The sequence below is a fragment of the Chiloscyllium plagiosum genome, unplaced genomic scaffold, assembly GCF_037043375.1.
Source record: "Chiloscyllium plagiosum isolate Xiang-an unplaced genomic scaffold, Cpla_swu_hap1 HiC_scaffold_45, whole genome shotgun sequence".
NCBI classification, from domain to species: Eukaryota; Metazoa; Chordata; class Chondrichthyes; order Orectolobiformes; family Hemiscylliidae; genus Chiloscyllium; species Chiloscyllium plagiosum.
Window position 1 is genome coordinate 11073098 of NW_028270183.1, and position 23407 is coordinate 11096504.

The window sequence follows — 23407 nt, forward strand, 5'->3', positions numbered from 1 at the left end:
GGACAGAAAAATGCAAAATGGCACGAAATTGATACGTGAACTGGGAAAAGGGAAATTCCGAGCCAAGCAACTCCGTGCTACCCCTCTAAAAGATCAAAGAGGTGAAACAGTTCCTCAGAGTCATGCCGGTGACTCGCCCAAGATCTGCAGAATGTCCCACAGATGGTGCCCAGACACCGCTGAGTTCCTCCCAGCACTTTCTGATCTTATTTCAGATGCCCAGCATCCGCAGTACTTTCAACTGGACCGTGACGCCTGTCCCCAGGTACCTGCGACAGGGAAAAGCTCTATTTCAAATGTTTCCAGATTTTATTTCAGCATTTGTCTTTTTTGTTGTTAATTAAAGTGATAGAATCAATAAATATTCACACATCCCTCCATGCAAGCAGCCCTTGCTTCCAATGAGCACGTTTTCCAATGGAATTTTCTCTCTCTGGAAATCTGACTTGAGGCCCCTGCAAGTTCTCTTGACCCTCTCTATAGCTTCATGGTGTTTGCCCGTACCAGGTCTTCATTGTAAACTAAACATCAACTATTACAAAATATAACCCAGTCACCCAAAGTAGCAATTCAGTGTTAAAGGCAGAAATGTATTAAGTGTTTTCATGTCCAGTTACAGGATTCTCTCTCCACTCTGTTATGGTGCAGTGGTTATGTCCCTACTTCTGAGCCAAGAGGCTTGGTTCAAGTCCTATCAGCTTCTTTAACAACAAATGGCATTCATTGTCACATCTTTGGATGGTGGTTTTCTTTTTATTCGTTCATGGAATGTGGACATCGCCACATTGACTCTTAATTCCAAGTTTTTACTGAATTCAAATGCCACTGTCTGCCATGGCATTGTCCCCAGAACATTATCTGAAATTCTGGATTAATATCTCTGCATTTACAGTCCAGAGGCCCAGGCTAAAGTCCATGGTAGTTGGTAAAATTTAAATACACTAAATAAAATCTGGAATTGTCCAGAATTGAAGTTTTCATTTACTTTTGTAAAAATGCATCTGGTTCATAAAGGAAGTAAATCTGCCACCCTTACTCGATCTGGCCTATATGTGTCTTCTGACCCATAATGACAGGCTAATCTCTGAATTGCCTTCTGAAAATGGCCTGGCATTAAAGAAGGGAAACAAATTAGTAAATCAAGCCTCACAAAATTATTTGTCAAACAAAATTTGTTGAACAAAATGAAATTAAGTGGAGGTTACCAAAATTTAGGTTGAAGAGGTAGGGGCAGCTTGAAGTGCTCTTGTTATCTCTGAGTCTGGAGTCCTGGGTTTAAGTCCCATCTGCTCCAATGGTGTGTAATAACATCTCCTGCAGGTTGTTTAGGAAAATACCTAGGGGCAACATGAGAAGGATTATTGTGGTGCACTGGTAATATCCCTATCTCTGAGCTAGAAGGCCTGGGTTCAAGTAACACCTGCTTCAGAGGTGTGCAAAATATCTCTGAGCAGATGATTGCAAAATATTTTGGAAGAGAGGTTGAAGGAGGGAGAGGTTGTGGATGAAGTTAATGTGGGATCACATGTTCGTCAGCGATAAAAAGGGTACAAAGGTTGGGCACAGTCTGAGGAGAACGTGAGGACTGCAGATGCTGGAGATCAGAGCTGAAAAATGTGTTGCTGGAAAAGCACAGCAGGTCAGGCAGCATCCAAGGAGCAGGAGAATCGACGTTTCGGGCATAAGCCCTTCTTCAGGAATGAAGAAGGGCTTATGCCCGAAACATCGATTCTCCTGCTCCTTGGATGCTGCTTGACATGCTGTGCTTTTCCAGCAACACATTTTTCAGCTTTGGGCACAGTCTGAGTTAGTCTCAGTTAGTTGTTAAGATGAGGAATGGAGTTGATGGATAAGGAATGAAGAATGTAATGGGACCCAAAGTCAATAGCTTTGTTCTTCTCGATACTTATGTGGAGGAAATAACTGCACATCAAAATAGAATGTCAGCCACACAGCAATTTGAAGGCGGTGGAGGCACTGAGGGAGATGGCGACGAGATTGAACTGAATCTCATGCTCATATAAGTGAAATCTGATATAGTTTTGGATGATATTGTCGAGGAGTGGTATGTCTGCAATCGTTATCCCATCTAGCTAGGGGAGACAACTGGATAGGGTAAGGATCAGTGAGAGTGGGAAGGTGTGAATATCCAACATTCTGGGTCAAATGCATATAAATATTAGTTATGTTGTGATTTATACTGATGTATAGATGATTCCCGATATGGAAGGATTGTTATGAGTAAAGGTTAATCAGCTTGGGACTCTACTCATTGGAGTTTAAAAGAATGAGAGAGGTGATCTCATTGAAACATATAGGATTCTTTAAGGGCTTCGAGGAGAAAGTGAGGACTGCAGATGCTGGAGATCAGAGCTGAAAATGTGTTGCTGCAAAAGCACAGCAGGTCAGGCAGCATCCAAGGAGCAGGAGAATCGACGTTCCTGAAGAAGGGCTCATGCCCGAAACGTCGATTCTCCTGCTCCTTGGATGCTGCCTGACCTGCTCCGCTTTTCCAGCAACACATTTTCAGCTTCTTTAAGGGCTTGACAGGGTAAGTACTGAGAGGATGCTTCCCCTCATGGAACAGTCTACAACCAGAGGGCATAGTCTCAGAATTAAGGGGTGCCAGTTTAACAGGAGATATTTCTTCTCTCTGAGGGTTGTGAGTCTTTGGAACTCCTTTGCACAGAGGGCTGTGGAGGCAGAGTCCTTGTTATATTTAAGGGTGAGATAGATTCTTGATCCAAACAGGAATCAAAAGTCATGGGAAAATGCAGGAAAGTGGACATGAGAAATGTTAGTTCAGTCATGATCCTTTTGATTGGAAGAGCAGGCTCAAGGGGCCAAATAGCCTACACTTGTTCCTGTTTCTCATGCTGTTATATTAGCCTTCCCTACTTGATGTTGTTGAGTTTGTTTGATATAATTATCAAGATGCAAGTAAGACCTTTTGGAATCGATCTTGTCAAAATTATCATGGAAGTAACATAAACCTGTCTGAAAAGATGGTGTTTGCAGAAACTTGCAACATATTTCAAAAGTCCTTGGATATGAAGTTGAAGTGCTGTCACCTGCAAGACTTCAGAAAGTAGAGTTAGGTTGAATGGCCTACTTGTGGGCAAATGCAGACACAATGAGCCAAATGGCCTACTTCCATGCTGTAAATGTCTGATATCTATAAGACAGCAGTCATTGTGTTGCTGGGTATTTATGAAGACTGATGTTGACTGCTACATATGACAAGCTTAGAGTTTTATTCATGTGTTGAATGTCAGATTCCTCTGAAAGCTGATCAATGCCACGATACATGCTTGGTATTTTTTTTTAAAAATGATTAGTAATTAAGAAACCAAGTTTAAGCTCACTCAGTGCAGAACACTACCTGGACTGAAGAGTAATGATTGAATGATATCAAACTTGGGTTTCAGAGATCTGTAGATTGCAGGAAGGCTGGAAGAATAGGAAGGTGAGGAAATTTATAATTTCCACGACTGAATCGCTAATCTCTACAACACAAAAGACAGCGATTACATCTGTGTAGCTCCCCACTAGCCATAGATCTGCAAATCATTCTTTTTCAAATCCTATTCCCCTTTGGAAAATTACTATTGAATTTTCTTCTATAGGGTTTTCAAATATCATATTCCAATAACCCCAACTAACCTGTTGTTCCAAAAAGAAATGTCTCTCTTTTCCCTTCTGGTTCTTTTCACCAGTTGTGTTAAATCTGTATCCTGTGGTTAGCTACCCACCCACCAATGGAAACAATTCCTCCTTATTCACTTGAAGGAAACCCCTCATGATTTTGAGAAAGAGCACAAGAACTGTGCCCTCCAATAGCTATATTTAAATCTGCACCCATTACATAAATATTTGTATCAGTTGAAACCAACATCAAGAAGAATTGCTTGACTCAGAGAGTGATGAGTTTTTGCCAAGTGTGGTCCTTCAGAATGCTGCTAGATGATGTGATGAGAGAGTTAGTGTGCTACAGCTGAGATTTCCAAACATTGGCCCACACACCTTGCCAATCTAGCCATTAGAGATCATGCAACTCCATTCCATTTGCGTTTATGTTTCTGATTCACCAGTTGTTAAACTGTGAGCGCTTTGGAAAAAGCAGTGTTTAGTAGGCTGTTGACTCAACAGTAGATAAAATTTAAATCTGATAAACAAGATCCATTGGTATCAGCAGTCCATGATCCATGGATGTCAACAGGACATGAAATTAATCTTTATATGTGTTCTCAGATGCATCTGGGCATACACAGGCTAACATCCCTGAAATCCACAAAGGCCAAAAAGCTAAGCACCTTTGCACAACAAGAATGGCCTTTAGTGTCTTGAATGACCTTTTGGTTCAATCTAGACATATTCTTCCCAACCTCTCTGCATACAGACCACCTAGACTTTGGACTTCTCATCCATGTTTCAAGAAGTGTGGAATTCATATTTCACTCTACAATTTGAACACAAAGCACTAGTTTGATAGTGCATGCTGAATAAGTGCTGCACTGTTAGAGGTGCTATCTTTCAGATGCTATCTTGCAACATCAAACTAAGGACCCATTATCCCATTAGCTGGATTCAAAGATCTCATGGCATTATTTAAAAGAAAAGAATAGGGAAATTATCTCTAGTGTTTTTGCAAATATTTATTCTTTAATCAACATAACTGAAATATGATATTGATCATTATTACTTTGCTGTTTGTGGGAGCTTGCTGTGCTCAAATTGGTCACTTCATTTTCTAGATTACAACATTAGCTACTCTTCAAACGTGCAAGTACTTATTTTATAGTAAAGAGTGGAGGGTTACTCTGTAGTTAAGGGAAGTTTTATATAAATGCAAGTCTTTCTGTTCTTCTTCCAGATTTTGTTTTATAACATCCTTAGCTGCATTTGGAGTTTGCAATATTATGAAAGAATCTCGGTGTATCATAAAATGTAGATCTGCTTAAGTTTTACATTTGAGGCCTTTTCCATTAGCTATTACATTTCTGATGAAATACTACTAACAGATGTCTGAACCCACGGATCAATGTTCCAAGAATTGAGTGAAACTTGAATCAAATCTTGTTTGGACCACACTTGGATTACTGTGTACAGATCTGGTTCCTATATTATGAGGAAGGATACAGAGGCACTGGTGAGATTGCAAAAAATATTTACAAGGAACTGTGACCTCATATCTTAGACAAAGGATAAATCGGGTGTTTTCCTTTTCTCTTGAAGGAAAAGACAATTGGATAACCTCATTATGCTTTTTGAAATTATAATTTTATAATTTAGACTGAATATAGTGTGCTTCCATTTGTGGGAAAAGGCACAATGGAAGATTATGAATACCTGATAGTCACCAATAAAAACAAACAGAATTTTGAAGAAATGCCTTCAATTAGTGAAAAATTAAAATGTAAAACCCATAGACACAAGAAGTGGCTGAAATAAATGGTATAGATGCATTTATGGAAAGGCTAAACAAGTAGGAGAAAGTGAGAACTGCAGATGCTGGAGATCAGAGTTGAGAGTGTGATGCTGGAAAAGCACAGCAGGTCAAGCAGCATCCGAGGATTAGGAGAATTGACATTTTTGGCAAAAGCCCTTCATCAGGAATAAGACTTGTGAGCCAAGGAGGTGGAGAGATAAATGGGAGGGGGTAGGGGCGAGGAGGAAGGGAGCTGAGAGTGCGATGAGTAGATGGAGGTGGGGGGCAATGGTGATACATCGGAGAAGAGGGTGGAGCTGATAGATGGGAAGTAAGGCGGACAGTTAGGACAGGTTATGAGGGTGGTGCCAGGTTGAAAGGCTGGATCTGGGATAAGGTGGAGGGAGGAGAAATGAGGAAACTGGTGAAGTCCACATTGATGTTGTGAGGTTAGAGGGTCCCAAGGCAGAAGATGAGGCAATCTTCCTCCAGGCATTGGGTGATTAGGGTGTGGCGATGGAGGAGGCCCGGGACCTGCATGTCCTTGGCAGACCCTCTTCTCTGACTTATCACCATTACCCCCAATTTCATCTACTTATCACACTCTCAGCTACCTTCCCCCAGCCCCACACCCCTCCCATTTATCTCTCCACCCACTTGGATCACAAATCTCACTCCTGATGAAGGGCTTTTGCCCAAAATGTCAATTCTCCTGCTCCTCGGATGCTGCCTGACGTGCTGTGCTTTTCTAGCACCACACTCTCGAAGCTAAATAAGTACATTAGTGTTAGGCTGGTATGTGATAGACGAGGAAGGATGGAATGAGACTTAAATGGAATGTAAAAGTTGACATGAAGCACCTAGAGTCAATATTACATATTCTATGTAATTCATCTAAGTTCTATGACAGAAACACTATCAGTTTAACTGATCACTGCAGCACATCTGCATGTCAATCAAAATCTTGTTTATATTATTCACAGCACACTGGCACCCTCTCTGATTCCAAGCATATTTTTCATTTTGATTTCCATTAGTCAGCACTAACTCCTGAACAAAGTCTCTGTGTCACTCACATGCAGACACACCTGGCTCACACTCACACATTCGCTCATCAAATCTGACACTCACCAAATGAGGACAAAGAAAACACAACTTGTTTTGTTCTGCACACACATTCAGAATTACACAGACTCTTAATCACTTCTGCACACTCATGTTGTGACTGATCAAACACTCATATGTGGAATCACAATACCTCACTTCCCTCACTTAACTGCACTCATTCATAAGAAGTACAAGCATGAGTTGGCTATTCAGCCTCTCGAGCCTGCACCACCAGTCAGTACGATCATGGCTGGTCTCATCTCAGCCTTAACTCACTTTTGTGCCTCCTCCCTATAACCCTTCAACTCATTGCTAATTAAATTTCTGTTCAATGAACAATCATTACTAACATGTACTTTCTGTCCATTACTTGCAATTGCAATTAAAAAGATCCATACTTTTAGCTTTTCATTGGTGATGGTCAAACAGCTAATTTAATATCTGTAACTGGAAAACAGTTTTAGTCCTGTTTGTATTTCTGTACACCTTTCAGCTTGACTTGTATACACACTCACTGTGAAAATGTATTTATCACACTCACAAATTGAATCAAATTTTCTCTCTCCCTCACACACATAAACACAAACAACACACAGCCTTTCTTTCCATATATTGTATCCTCCAATAATTCACCTTTATATAACTTGGGTCTTCAGAACAAGTAGTCCTTAAATTTTAGTAGACTTATAAACTAGTTGACTTATTAATATGTTGCCATTGCATTAAGATTTGGTTAGCTCAGTTGGTGGAACGGTTGGTTTGTGATACAATATGATGCCAACAGCATGGGTTCAATTCCCTCACCACCCGAAGTTGCCATGCAAAACTCTCCTTCACAATCTCACCTCTTTCTGATGTGTTGTCACCCTCTGCTTAAAGTGCTATCAGTCATCACTCTCTCTAATGAGTGGTGGCTATAGCAACTTTGCAAATGCATTAGTAGTAATGTGTATCTGTTGATGTATTGCTTGCCTTTGAAGCATTAATGTTGTTCTTGAGCAGTTAAAATGAAGTGACTCCTACAGTGGGCTGATAATTGTAGGCAGTCTCTGATAGTTGGAGTAGTAAGCATGGTACAATACTGTACTGCATGGAAATTTATATAAATGCCAATCTGTTGCGTAGTATTTGAGGGTCCTCCGAAGGAGGCTGTAGCATTCTTGTCACTGCGTGGTAGATTTAAATCCCACCCCAGTGATTTGAGGGCAAGAATTGAGGCTGATACTTCAGTGCAGTATGTTCCAGGTGCTGCCGATAAACTTAAACCCAGATCCCATGCCATTTTAAGAAAGAACGGAAGGGTTTAATCTGTGGTGTGTGGACAATATTTTTCCTTATGTCAATATCACACGAGCACTTTATCTGGTTATTTTCATATAATTGTTTGTGGGGTCTTGCTGTGTCAGTATTTGTATGCCGAATTTCCTCATAGCGCAACTTCACGAGTACTGCATTGGCTGGAGGACACTTGGGGACTTCCCAAATTTGTGAATGGGCTACAGAAGTGCAAGCCTGTCCCTTTTTAAAACTCACTTGTCAATGGATTTTCGGGATTTCGCCAGTATTGAAAGATCTCTCCTGGGACACGTCCGAATTGCAATGGGGTCATTCCTTTAGAAATATATAATGCAGAAGATGCTGGAAGAGAGCAGCAAGGGGCAAGAGAGGAATTAGCAATTAAATTAGCGACCTAATGCACACAATGTCCACTGTGATTCTCTGTGAGTCTGTTTCTTTCTCTGCTGCCAGACTTGCTGAATTTCAGTAGCTCCTTCTCTTTACATTATAACTCCTTCACCATGTATTTTGCATTGTTAACGTTAACTGAAAAAAATACTGCAATGTTGATAACTTTTTTCCTCAAAAAGGAACTGCAGTGCCACATTTCTTCCAGTATATATTGTAGAATTTCGTCCCCCCCCCCCCCCCCCCCAGAAAAAAAGTACATTGAAATTGTCAAAACACGAGTCTAATGCAGGGAGTGAAGGGTTAAAGTTGCAATCATTGATACTGCAGTTATGTTGCGCCATACTAGGTTTTTCTGACCTTCCTGTTAAAATGAGCCCCAGTTTATTGGACAACTTAACAGCGGATTTATGAGCAGTCAGTAATGAGGAATATTGATATCACAGTCTGATTAGATCCTGAGAGTGGGAAGCAGGTGAAAAAATTAATCATAGTGTTATTTGAGAACTTCAGGTGAACATGGCCTCAGTCTTCGGGTTAAACAAATATCAAACCGCGACCAGCTTCAATCAGATCTCTGGCTCTGGCTGGAACCCCACAGAAGCCCGCCCATAGTCCAACGCCACAGGCCCAACTAATTACACCAAAATACTAATTATTGACTGTCACACTTTAATCTATAATCCCCTCTAGATAAGAACTTTATGTTGCCATGTTGATATCTGTGGGAATTTCAACGTTCGCCATAGCCTGCGGCTAATGACTGTACAGTAATATCACTAAATAAAGTTAAAAATCACAACACCAGGTTATAGTCCAACATGTTTAATTGGAAGCACACTAGCTTTCGGAGCGACGCTCCTTCATCAGGTGGTAGTGGAGGGCTCGATCGTAACACAGAATTTATAGCAAAAATTTACAATGTGATGTAACTGAAATTACACATTGAAAAATTGATTGTCAATTAAGCCTTTCATCTGTTAGAATACAGTGATAGTTTCACTTCTTTCATGTGTAAATCCCAAAACCTTTTTTTAAAGTTGCATTCTCGGGTTAGCTGTTAACAATGGTGATAGCTAGACAATATGTTGAAGGTGTTAGCCCCCGTGTTCTCTGTCTATGACCTGATGTTTAGATTGATTCTAATCTAAAAAGTGAGATAACAGAGGTTTTACATAAATTCATGCAGTTTTTGAGCTCAGAGTTCTACATGAATGCATGCAGTTTTTGAGCAAAGTACAATGTAACTCTGCAAGTACAAATTCACCCCACAAAATATATGTATGCATGTGAGTCTTTGTCTGTGTCTGTCTGGGGTGGGCGTTGTGAGTATGAGAAAGTGTGTGCAGAGTGTCTTAAGTCTGTGAGGGGGTGCATGTGTGAGTGTGGGATTGTGTGTGTCTGTAAGGGTGTGTGTGGGTGTCTGTGTGCGCGTCTGTGTGTACCTGTGTCCGCACGGACATCACCTGATGAAGGAGCGTCGCTCCGAAAGCTAGTGTGCTTCCAATTAAACCTGTTGGACTATAACCTGGTGTTGTGTGATTTTTAACTTTGTCCAACACCGGCATCTCTAAATCATGATCACTAAATAAGGGAGCATTGCATATTCTAAACTGCCAACTCGTCGTGACCGAACAGCAATTTATTGCAATCCATCGGGTAAAATGCAGATAAAAGTTTCGTTTCCCTAAGCTCTCGGGCTTGTAATCAATAGCTTAATGAAAAGTCGAAGACAAGGACCAGAAAACAATGTATGAACTCTCACTGTTTTCTTTATTTCTATTTCTCTTTTTCCCGCTTTCTTGTTCCCACTGTTTTCTCTCTCCGTCTCCCCACCTCTCTTCCTTTCTCATTCCTTTTTTTAACTCGCTATCTATTTCTTATTTTCTCTTCCTATTTTATTTATGTCCCTATTTTCTTGTCTCTCGATTTGTTTCTTTCTATCTCTCTTTCTCCAATTCTCTATTAATCTCCTCTTTTCTTCCTATCTCTGACTGTCGCTTAGTCCATCTCTATTTTTCTCTCCCTCTCTAATGTTCTTCCTCTCTATTCCTCTCTACTTTTTCTCTCAATGTCTCCTTTCTTTTTTCTTATTTCTCACCCTTTCTCTATTTTGCCTAATTCTTTGCCTCTTTCTACTTTATCCCTCCGTTTCTATTTTCTCTCTCTACTTCTCCCCTGTTTTCCTCTTCATTCTTTCCCTTTTTTGCTCTCTCTGTATTTCTCCCCTCCCTTTTTATTTTTTTCTATTTCTCTCCCCCATTTGTTTTTCTATTTCTTTCTCTCTCTCTATTTTCTATTTCTCTCCGCTTTCTTTTCTCTTTATTTTTCACATTCTCTCTATATCCTCTCTATTTCTCTTCCTCTCATTCCTCTCATTTCTATTTACATTTCTATTTCCTCTTTTTTTAATTTAAAAAATCTCTATATCCAGCTCACCCTCTTTTTCTATTTCTCTCTCCCTCGCTTTTTTTCTCTCACTGTGTCACTATTTTCTCTCTGCTTGTTTCTACCTTTCATTCCTTCCGCTGAAAATGACCTGCGGCCCCAGGTCCCGCGCACTGCCTTGACACGGTGTGGAGCGGAGAACACCGTGCGCTTGTTAACAGCGCCGAAGCCAACAACGAACATAGACGGTTGGATTATTTGATGAAGTATTCCTGACATTCTCTGTAAAATGCACAACGTTACTCTTCCGTCTAACAGATCCCCCCCCCCCGCCCCCCCCCCATGCAACCCTCCCCCACCCCCCCCCCCCCCCCGACTCGAAACACATGCCCTCCCTCTCCTCAAACATGGGATGCTAACACAGACGGCTTGTTACAGGGTCGGGTTTGGAGGCGCAAGCATGTACCTGGGGTCTCCGAATGTCTCCGCAGCGTTTGTTCAGTCCGCAATGTTACCCTGCTCGAAATATTTTAGGATCGTCTATTAAGTTAAATTAATAAAGTTAAACGAGTGAGCAGTTGACCTTTAATATGAAAGCGGGTTAATCCAATTTATTCCAGCAAATGGTGAATGGACTGAATGGCTGGGATACTAGGGCTGCAAATGCCCGTAACCTCCCTCCCCCAGCCCATCCACCATCTCCGTCCCCCATTGATCACCCTTCCCCCACTGATTATCACTTCCCTCCCCCACAGATCGGTCCCCTCCCCAAAAATAATCTCCCCCTCGCCCAGGATCCCCCCCCCCCCCCCCACTTTCCCCATTGATCACCCCAACTCGCCCAATGATCATCACTCCCCTCCCCCACTGATCATCATTCCCTTCCCCAATAGCACATCCATTCTCCTACTGATCACCAGCCCCTCTCTCACTGTCCCTCCCTATTGATCACCCACACTCCCCCACTAATCACCACCCCACTCCCCACTGACCCCTTCCTCACTGATCACCCTTCCGCCTCCACTGATCACCCTCCCCACTGATTCTCCCTACTCACTGGTCGCCATCCCCTTCCCCACTGATCACTCTCCCCTACTGATAATCACCTCATCCCCCACTAGTCACCCCTCAGGCCACCACCCCCTTTCCTCACTGATCTCAAATATTCGGACATTATCTGATTTAATTACTGAGGATATTACATTGCTGGAAATTAAGCCATGGACTTGTTCCAGTTAGTTCATGTTTCAATAGAAAATTGGCAATATTCAATGTTAGAGGTACCATGTGCAGTTCAGTTGCCGCTCATTCCTCTAAGTTAAATGAATTGTTTGCTTCCCCCCATCCCTTCACTCTCCCCCACCACCATTAAGAACAAGTGAAATATTGGTCCCAAAACTAACACACCAGTCTAAATTCAGGGGTTACTCCAAAGCGGTTATTTTAGAACCACATTTGTGGCTCTCTGCGTAGGCGGGATTTTTTTTTGGTTGTTAAAACTTCTTCACTGCGGTAAACATCGCAGAAGCTTGTGAAATGCAATATTATTAAAATGTGGTCAGTGAGAAGTGTCACTAATGGCGGTCGCGAAATCTCATAAGGAGACAAAAAACGTTTTTTCAAGGTCTCATGACCGGGCGCATCTTCCGAAACCTGCTGTCCCTTAAATCGAAAGTCATTGACTCGCCCTGACCTCCAAAGATGCAGACTCACAACACAACTGCTTTAACCTCATCATCCCCAGCCCACACATACGGGCTCGAGAGGTCTCTCATGCACACACACACACACAAACATGTAGACACACATATACGAATATAGATATATACAACACAGTCTCATGCACAAACATATGTACACAAACACACATACAGGCACACAAACAGACGCAAACACATACGCAACACTGTCTATCACACACAATCATACATACACACGCAGAAACATGCATGCAAACACGCACACAAACACAGATACCAACACAAATAGACAACAACACTGTCTCATATGCAAACATATATACATACACAAATATACATACAGAAACACACAAACATACCTACACTTACATACATACATGCAAACATACAAAGAGACAACACAATCTCACATGCAAGCATACATAAGCAGATATATAAACATACACATACATGTATATAGACAACAAACTCTCTCTCAACCACAAACATACATACAGACACATACACAATCTCTATTTCACACACAGTCTTCCTCTATTTCACACACAGTCTTCCTCACATACAGTCTCTCTTTTTCACAGACATTCACACACAAACACCTACATACGGATACACATATTTGGATACACATACTCATGCAAGCACCTATACACACAAACATATACATACATGCAGACAGGCACATCTGTGCATACACATACAGATGTATGCACACATACACACAGGGTAAACACATGCTTGCATTCAGACCCACACACAAAGACACTTAATTTTCAACTTTCCATTCACTGCTTATTTGGCAAAGAGACTAGTGGAGTGACTCGAGCAAACGGGCATGTCACTATCTCGTTATTTACATTAACGCAGTAAATATAAATTTAATACATTGTAAAGCAAAATGTGATTTAAAATACAAAGAAGATGAACGCCTAATTAGATTTCATATTGCGCAATTCTTTAGATATTATAAAGAGGTAGATACACACTGATTGGCCACAAAACCGAAAAGCTGACAAAAGAGGTAACACACTCCAACCTCATATGCTGAAAGCCAACTTTATATAACATATTAATTGAAGACTCCTCACTGAGGCGAGAAATGGTCACATCATTTCAATTAATTGGTCATATCTGTTATATTTTAGATTTAATCTAATACTTCTGCCTTTCCAAACACTGAACATTTCTCGAGCCTTGTTTCTCCGGGAGCTGGGAGTGAAGGAAAGAGTGTGATTGGAATTAACAAGACGACTCTCGGGTTAATATTTTGAGAAAAAAAAGTAAACGGTAGCGATCGGGAAGTCTGCCCTTCCCTCGCAGAGACTATAAGCTATACACAACTTTGCAGTATCGCTCCAGGTAGAATGTGACAGAACTATCACAGCAAGCTCTTACCCTAAGATTATCAATGTGTTTGAATTCGATTTTCCTTTTTTTATAAAAACGCTCGATTATTTCTTAACTCCTAACGAGACAGCCAAAGAAAAACATCAAATTGTCCTTTAGTTTGTGCCCCAAAATTTAACCGGCGTAGGATTCATTCATTGTAATTGTTTAATATTCATTGGTGGAGTGCAGATGGACGTAGCTATCTCTTACTTTAAAAAGTATGTATAAATCTCTCCAAGTGACTTTGATAATTGCAACCAGCGCTGTTTCAATCTAATCCAAAAAGGTAGGGAATAGGCCCCGAATTGGCAAATTGGGGCAAAAACAAATGAAATTATTTAAATTATTAAAAAGGATGAAGATGTTTTCTTAAGGTAGTGTTCGAATTATCAATGGAGGAATTGAAAAAGGATTAAAATACATTTCTTCGAACAGGGATGTGGAACGAAATCTTTAGAGGAGTAGCAAATCTGCATTGCAGTGTCAATCTGATCTAACTGACGAGACCATTGTGACTAAAACTGACTGCACACTCCTGCCAACTTTCCCCCGACTTCACTGGAGGGAAAACAGCTAATATTTCGAGTCCAGTGACCCTGCTTCAGAATTCGACTCGAAACATTTGCTCTGTTTCTCCTTCTCCCTTCACAGACACTGCCAGGCTTGCTGAGTTTCTCCAGTAATTTCTGTTTTTGTTTCAGATTTCCACAGTCCGCAGTTCTTTGTTTTATCCCTCTGTCATTTATTGTTGATGAGGTGGATTTTGAATATTCTTTCTCAGTAACTCCGGCATTTGCCACTGAACAACTATCCTTTCCTGCGGGGTTAAGGAGTAGCAAACAGATCGGTATTTTAATTCTAAACCCACGTAGAGTGCAGCTTTTCATTTTTAATACGTGACGGAAGTTTTGACGTCTCCACCTCGGTCAGTTAAAAGATCTGTAGCACAAAATAAAACAAAGAACTGCGAATGCTGGAGATCTAAAACAAATCAAAGCAGAAAGTGCTGGAGAAAATCAGACTGGCAGTATCTGTGGAGAAGAGAGGGAAACAAAATTAACATTTAGATGCCTGTAACCCTTCCTCAGAATTAGACTCGAAGCATTGACTATTTCTCTCTCCTACAGAGTTTCATCAGCATTTTTTTTTTGTTTTTTTTCAGACTATATAATTTTGGGCTCCAGAATTAAAACGAAAAAAGAGACTTTATTAAACATATTATTCTAATGCTTGGCTGTGGAACTATCTTACGTACATTTTCACGCTCTGGTCTTTGCTTCGAATTTGATCAGAGAACAAATGGTAACTTTAGATAGGGGTGGCGAGGTGATTGGGTGGTGGTTGTTGGTTGAACACGGCTGTTGCGAAAGAAATGAAGCAGTCGTGAGAAAGAGCCTTATTCGGTTCTGTGTTAATCGTGATAACATTCGTTTTTAACGATTTTTGAAAGGGAGTGTGTGCTTACTTGAGAAAAATACGGAATATTCTCCAGATTGTGGCAATATTCAATTTTATACCATTGATAATTGTGAAACAAAACATACCTATTTGAAATAACGTTGATGCAAATAATTTATTGTTAGACTGATTGAGATATGAAAATAAATCGACAACCACTTGGAAACCACAGAATTGCAACGTTCAAAATACTTTCTTATAAATCTAAAACATTGAGATAGAGGTCATTATTGTAAGTGAACCAACCCCGTGTGCCACATTCAAAACAAAGCCTGGGAACATTTTAAAGAAATTAAATAATAATTGTGCAGGGAATAAAACAACATTAAATATGATCTCAAATATTTATGAAAACACGACATTTACAGAACATTTTGTCAGAACAAAATCACATAATTCATGAACTAAAGGTCTTTTAATGCGTTTAAACACAGCGTTAAACACTGTGCAACAGACCTCCAGTACGGGGTTAAGGAGTAGCAAACAGATCGGTATTTTAATTCTAAACCCACGTAGAGTGCAGCTTTTCATTTTTAATACGTAAAATTAATATCAGTTACTTATATTACGGACACAGCTTTGAAAAAATAAAAGCGACCCAGTATCAATTTCTTCCGGCACTGAAGCTTCCAGTTTAAAAGGTTGAATTTCGGAATCAAAGTTAAATCTTCTTGGCACAGTTATTTAAAATGTTTCTTCTTCGCATTCCATGTTGGAATTTGCACAGGAAGGTTGTGATTTAGATCGATTTGATATTCGCCATTAAGTTGTACAAATAACGAGGAGTTCAACAAGTTAAAAGAAGTTTAAGTGTCATACTAAGTTTTTATAAAGAAGCAGTTTAGAGCTTTAGAAATCTTCCGATAGTAGAATTGTTCGGATAATCTTTGGCTCATTTCATTGCAACCTTCTTGAATATCTACGATGTGTGTGTATCATTGTGTATGTATAACTGTCTGTATGTGCATCTATATGTGGGTATCTCTGCGTCTGTGTATCTGTGTATGCGTATTTGTATGTTTCTGTGTATCTGTATCTCTGTGAGTATCTGTATCTGTATGTTGTATTGTGTGTGAATGTATGTGTGTGTCTACCTGTTTGTCTGTGTATGTATCTGTGTATATCTCTGGGCGTGCCCGCGTTTTTGTGTTTCTCTTCGTGTGTTTCTGTGTCTGTTTTTCTGTTTGTGTATGTCTGTCTGAGGTTGTATTTCTGAGTATAGAATTAGTATAATGGCGGGTAAAATGAAATACAAAAGTTTAACCAAATCAACATTTCAATACATTTTTAAAACGCTTTAACCTAAGTTTTGAATCTGCTTCGGACACTGTTAGAGCTCTAACTCTATTGCATTGTAAAGTTCATTTGAATAAATTATTGCTAATAGCAAAACGAAAGTCGCAAATGCTGCATTTAATTAAATTGAGAACGTGTTCGGGAAATTTAACGAGATATCAACTAGGTAGATTTTTTGCATGTAGAGAGAGAATAAGCTCTGAAAGTACATAATAAACTAAATACTTAGGAAAAAGTTTCAATTATAACGTTTTTTTTAGTTGAGAGTATTGGAGCTCGAAATTGGATATTCATTCAAACGAACATCTACTTGCAGTATGTCAGCCTGTCAAGAGCGTTTATGATATTGTCTAAAATCAACTTTGAGCACGGTACGTAACTAAAACAGTGGATGTTTGGTTAGTCTGTCTTGACTTCTCACCTACACCATCCCACCTCAACTTTTTTTCACCACTACCACCTTCCCGTCCACCTTCAATCCCCTTCTCGCGAAACCCTGCCAGGCGCTTTAAAACAAAACATCTTTCGCACAGCTCCTTACAAGCAGAGAAAGCAGAACCTGGGGAGGGGGGGGGGGGGGGGGGGGGGGTGGGGAACTATGACTTGAGGCAATTTATCAAAAATCCACGCCGGCACAAGATTATTTACTGGATATATTGGAAGTCAGCTACAAAGTCTACAAAATGAATCCATGACCAGTTGATTGCCTGCAGCAACTGAAATGTTGTGTGGAGCTGAAAGGGTTAAAGGGTTTGAAACTTGTACGGAACTGTTGACTCCTTAACACAATCCCTGCACATTATTCCTTAAATTATCGATCCGGAATTCAGCCGCGTAAATTTCAATTTCATTCAGACAAAGGATAGACATTTCCCATTGTGTTGAATCTGTTTTACAGTGGGTCAGTATTGCATAAACCGTTCTGTCGGGTAATCTCATTGGAAACTTTGTCTCTCCTTGTTTACACGCCCTGTCGCGATTTTTAATCTGTCCAGACCTCCAGGATATAGCTGCCCATCAAATGTAATTTAATTTATTCTCTTTAACTTTATGAAAAATGCCAAGCGAAAGGTCGAAAGAGTCAAAAATTAGCTTCAGCAAATCAGGCAAGCCATTTGAAAACTACAAAGTTTTTTTTAATCTCTCCCTGTCGCTAAAGTGCTTGGAATGGGGGATCGGTTTACTTCACTCGAGAGAATCATGTCGAGATTGTCACGCTTTCAAAACACACCCAAAAGTCCGATCCTATTCACAATATAGTGATTCCTGACTTTAAGCCCAAGAATACAGAGAAACTAGATAATATTTCTACCAATCCGCAGCAGAAAAAGCAAGAATAGCTGCTAGTGATTCTTCGTGGGATTTTCATTTTTTTTTAAATCATGTTTTCTTATCTCTAAAACGCCGTTATTAGTTGTCTCAAAAGAAACGGTAGTCGCCTCCTTCTTTAACTCTATTAAATAGCAAATGTTCATTACTAAAGTGATTTGACTGCGTATTGCTGTTATTATATCTGAAATGAAATACTGGCCAGAGAATCCATTAAATAACACTCTTGGTGTTTCTGTGATTTCGCCCCTTCTCCTTTCAACAGATTTATTTGCGTTTGTACCAGCGGCACTCTGGTGTGTTCGGGGGACACTGCAGCACCGATAGAATCATCATCACACATGCTTGTCAGATGTATTCCCAGATGTTGCAATTTCCCTCTCCCCGCACAGTCCCCATTTGCCCTGTCTGCGGATCTTTCTGTATATTTGAACACTGCTGGGGAACTTCGCGGATACCTGTTGTAAAGCGCAGGGACACTGAAGCTAGTGAAAGGTTGCAACTTTGAGGAGTTAAATCCCATTGCAGGAATGGCGCCGGGTCCATCTCGGTGGTACACATTGAAGAAATTCTGTAGGGATACAACTTGCAGCCATCCTAATTCAGGATGTGTTGATTAAACCAGCACATCACTGTTTACAGTAACAGTAAACTCTTGGATTTTTAACAGGGGCTAAAACAGGTTTATTTAGTAGGGGCATTTTGGGTTTTTTTTGTAACAGTTGCATTTAGATAAAAGCCAGACATTTAGAAGTTCCAGGTTACTTTTGGAAGCTCAAAGGCTATCCACAATAGAACCATCAATCGACAAATGTTTTAAAGCAAGGACAACGTAGCGAAGAAGATTTGGGATAAACTGCAAGCATAATATCTAACAACTGCTGAGGTTGTGATGTTAAACTAAAGTCAACCTGGATAGTTCAGGGCTATATTTTAAACTGATTAATTTTAAAGTCTGCTATAGGTTTTATACACACACATATACAAATTGACTTCACTCACTGTTATCAAATCTGCATTCTACAGGGAAAAATTGGAACTAATTAACACCTCCCTCCCTTCCAGAGGACTGACACTATTAACTTTGTATTTTTGTGGTGGTCACAGGGGCGGGGGTGTCCTTTCAGGGAAGCATATTTTAAGTTTTGGACGGAAATCGGTTCCCTCTGCTGGAAATAACATATTTGATTTGGATAGTCTAGTATCTGCGAGGCTGAACTTGTTCTCTAACGTTCACTGTTAATAAGTTGCCCTGCCATTGTCTCCTTCAACACTTAGCGCCGACCGTGTTCTCTCCCTCTACCGAAAAAAGGAGAAACAGCTCGTAATTTAGCAAACCTGTCAGCACTTTTGCAAAACAAAAATAACACAGTTCAATTATTTGCACGCACCATCTGCGAAATCGCTCCTGTTTTGGTCACTTTTATTTCTGTTTGAACTAACACCACCAACCCCGCCCTCACCACCATGTCCCTTCGCTGGTTCTACAGGAGAACGTACGAGACCGAATGCACTCGCATATATTGTCGGCAACTTTCCCTCTGCGTCGCTGCCTCTTTAAAACAACCCCCAGTTCATGGCTTTTCACTGTAATTCTGCTCAAAAACATACACACAGGGACACACACAGACACAGCAGCTGCTCTCCCAGCGCTTATAGACCAGATGCAAAACAAAACACACACACACACAAAAGTTATTAAACAAATCACGGCTCAACTCCGACACCGGAGCGGTTAGTTAGTTAGTTAGTGAGGGAAGTGGGACTTATCGGCTCTCTCTCAAATCCCCCCCCCCCTCTCTCTCTCCTCTGCAGTGTTTGAAGAGATTTCTGTTCTGAGCACACAGACTGCTTTTCTTGACAATGCTCCGAGACGAACAGTGAGCCGGGAATGCCGCGCAACTACAATGCTGCAGAGGTAGAATAACTTTTTTTTAAGAAAAAAATATAAAGAACAGTTTCACCGAAGCCGCGAAGGAAAAGGCATAACTTTAACCTGGGAAAGCCGATCCCAGAAAGGAAAAGACAGTGAAATGCATAGAGAAAAGGAAAACCTTCATGTGTCGGACTATTCGAAGGCAACTTTTGACTGAAATAATCTTTCTCTCTCTTTCTCTCTCGCTCTCTCGATGGTTTGGGACCGGCGCGCTTTATTAGACATGGACTTGCCTCCCGGACTAGGGAGTTTCCTGGATCTGCGGCTTGCAGTGGAAGTGATACAGTGATTTCTGGCAGATTTCCCCACACCACAATGGTACGTGTTGTGTGAATCGGGAATTCTCTTTCTCTCTTTCAATACTTTCTGAGAAGACTTTTTTTAAGAAAAAAAACACCAGTGCAATAGAAAGTGGAATTGTAAGCCCAGTTTAATACGCAGACTGACATCTGACACGTTTAAAGAAAGCACAAGTATTATGTTTATGAGGTTTTGAATTTTGGGGGTTGAGAAAGGAATCTAACTTATTTTTTCCTACGGTCTCGTACTAGTTAAAGGGGAAGAGAAGGTGGCGGTGATGGTCGTGGAGATGGATGTGTGTGTGTGTTTTTTGGGGTTGTCTAATTTGCTGCTAAATCGCCGCCTTTATATTGTAGTGTGAAATGCTGCATATCCTTCTGAACCAAGCTAATTCTTCGCCCTCCCCACCCACAAGAATGTGCATTTTGATCACTTTTCCCTCTTTATTTACAAATATTGACGTGTAAATATTGCATTAATTTGCCTTCCTACCCCTTTTAAACTGACCAGTTCTTTTTTGAAAAAAATCAAAATTCTGAGGTGATAAGAATGTCTGAAGGTTTGGCCCCTGTGTCAATACTTCTGTGTCCTTATTCCTTCAAACCCGAGAATGTATGAACCTCCATTTATTCTCTCCATGCAGATCATATACAGTTATTCCATATAGTTTCATGCTATGAGATTATTTTAGGTCAGTTTCACTCCATAGGAAATCTGATGACATTGGCAATTTTTTTTATCAGTTTACCCGGTTCGTTCCTTATAATGTCCCGTGTCTATTTTAAAATGTATCCTTTCTTTGCGCCTGTCACTCTTGCACAATATTTAGATCAGTCTCGTTTATTAGTAGCTTGTCTGTGTGGTGCGTTTTTATTTTGTATATTTCATGTTGAGAGACCTGTGTGACTATTTAGGTAAGCGTATTGGCTTTATCGCATCCGGAGTTTTAGCAAATAGGTGGAAAGATGCAAATCTCGTCAACTGTGTATTTTTGCAAGAACTGTTTTCTCACGGGGTTCGGGGGACGGGCGTGGGGAGTGGTGAGGGTGGCTCCCCCAGAAAAGTTTCACAGTTTGTGGTTCTGTCAGAGAGGACAGAGAAGAGATAAATATTTTTAAAAATTAAATATAATCTACCAACCATAAAACAGTCAAATTAAAAATTCCAGCCTGATTCTCTTTACAGTCTCTATAGACACTTTCCTAATCAATTAGTACCTGGAGCAATTTCACCGAGGTCGCATTGTTAGGCTGGCAATATTTTTTTTAATGAAATAAAATACAACTGAGGCAGTCTTACAATACTTTGTGATTGAGTTTGATGTCACCTTTGTAAGACCCTGTCTTAATTGTAGCCGGTAATGAGTGTGTGATTTATAGACTGTAATTTACCTGTTAATTCATATTACATTTGTTTACTGATTCCGGGTTATAGTGCACGATGGTTTGCCATTTAGTGTTTTATGTTGCCCTTGCTTGTCTCTCAGTCAATTATTTTAAATTGTGGAGAAAGTGTATTTTTTCAGCCCTTCTAGTAAACCAAACAGGAACGCACACTTTCTGATGGAGATTTTAATCACTTGCAGGCCTGCAGTTTAAGTATAGCAGGCAGATCAAAAGGGAGGGCTATGTGATTAGAGTGGTGGCACATTGTGCGAATGCTTTCAGGAGCTGTTACGCCGAGAATGGTTTAAGTTTCGCCGACGTTGAATAATTGTTTTTTTGTGTAAATCAGCTGCCTGTTTTGAGCCGTTTCTCCCTCTAACCCGCCAGCAGTATCTGAAGCGCCCTGCGTAACTGTTTTGGGGAAGAGGAGTTCATAGTGGTACGGCAGCCGAGTTAACCTGTAGACGCCGATTTTTCCTCATCCCAACCTCTCCTGTGCACGGGGGAAGGGGCCGGATGACGAGAAAAAAAATGTTACCGAGGAACAGTTGGGTCATCTTGCAGGAATAAATTATTTAATTCTTATAATTGTTGAATTTACAAATAATTTGTAGGTCACAAACGGGGGGAGGGGGTGGGGGATGGTTGAGGGAAGCGATTGTTTAAATATTACCACTGATTAACATGAAGTTTGATTTATTTTCTGCAGTTTCAATATACTGGGAGGTAGATTTGAATGGTGCACACTTGCTGAAACTCATACACAGCGTGGTTTGTTGCAGATGACAGATTGTTAACTAACTAATTCGTTTCTGTCATAGTTTTCATACCACAACAGTAATATCACTTTGACTCATTTATTTCAGAGTGTTGAATTACTGGACAGTTTAGTTTAAAATTAAATTGAAGGAAATTAATATTGCAATTTTGGATGTTTTGCAGGGAGGGTTGACTGTGATATGGAGAATTTTAGTAGGTGTTCTGTGGGAATGGGACTTTTTTCATATTTTATACCTATACTTGAGAGACGTTCAAAATTGTGAATGATCAAGACAGAGTGGGAAGAGAGAAACTGTTCAGACTGGGGAAGGGTCAAGAATCAGAGGGCACCCATTTAAGGAGAGAAGCAATGACAACGTGAAGAAAAACATTTGCATTCAACGAGAGTTCAGGGTCTGGAAGGAGCTGCCTGAGAATGTGGCAGATTCAATTGTGGATTTCAAAAGAAAATGAGGCAAGCACTTGAAGAATAAACACTCGCACCGATATGAGAGAAAAGGCTGGGGAGCTGATCTGGTTGGATGGCTTGAACAGAGAGACTGTATGTATCTGATGGGATGAATGGCCATCTTCTGTGCTGTGATCATTCCATGATTCTCCTCTCATAGGGCTTTTGCTCCTCTATATTTATCCTTGGCCCACTGGTCCTGCATTAGTGGCTAATGTTCAGACACTGCTGAGGGCATCTCTTCACTGATCCATGTGAATGGTGCAGGGGACATTAATTATCCAGGCCCTTCACCGGCAAATGTTTCTTCTTTGTTCACATAATGTTGGTGTCTTTGACAAGGCCAATATTTATAACTGATCCCTTTGCCCTTGAGAAGGTGATACTTAGCTGCCTTCTTAAGTCATTGCAGTCTTGGGGGGATGTGTTTAGACTCACACACACTATGCTGTGGGGAAGGGAATTCCATGATTTTGACCCAGTTACACTGAGAGAATGGTGATGTATTTACAAATCAGGCTGGTAAATGGCATGAAGGAGAACTTGCAAGTAGTGGTGTTCCCATATATCTGCTGTCCTCCTCCTTCTAGATTGCAGGTTTGAAAGTGCTCTGTTAGGAGCCTTAGTGAGTTACTGCAGTGCATCTTGTAGATGGTGCATTGCGCTGCTACTGAGTCTCAATGGTCAAGGGAGTAAGTATTGAAGGTGGTAGATGTGGTGCCAGTCAAGTGGGCTAGTTTGTCTTGAAAGGTTCCAAACTTCTTATGTATTGTTGGA

General features: G+C 40.6%; 1 protein-coding gene and 1 long non-coding RNA gene across 10 annotated transcripts in view; one reads left to right on the forward strand and one right to left on the reverse strand.

Moving 5' to 3' along the window:
* The window catches only part of nfixb (nuclear factor I/Xb), a 635608-nt gene that overhangs the window by 172206 nt on the left and 439995 nt on the right, over positions 1 to 23407 (forward strand). For 6 of the 9 annotated variants that reach the window (XM_087983265.1, XM_087983260.1, XM_087983266.1 and 3 more), the window contains exons 1-2: positions 19597 to 19699; positions 19939 to 20035. The exons of 1 other annotated variant lie outside the window; for it this stretch is intronic. In XM_087983265.1, coding sequence (XP_087839391.1) covers positions 19689 to 19699; positions 19939 to 20035 — 108 coding nt within the window. In that variant the 5' untranslated portion in view covers positions 19597 to 19688. Of the gene's footprint in view, positions 1 to 16781; positions 16824 to 19596; positions 19700 to 19938; positions 20036 to 23407 lie in introns of those variants that run through there. 2 more of the 9 variants (XM_087983261.1, XM_087983268.1) reach the window with 2 other exon arrangements.
* On the reverse strand, positions 133 to 19936 carry LOC122552226 (uncharacterized). Its single transcript, XR_006312327.2, has 3 exons — positions 19836 to 19936; positions 1206 to 1337; positions 133 to 269 (listed from the first exon to the last, which is right to left on the reverse strand). It is a non-coding gene; the product is annotated as an uncharacterized LOC122552226 (long non-coding RNA).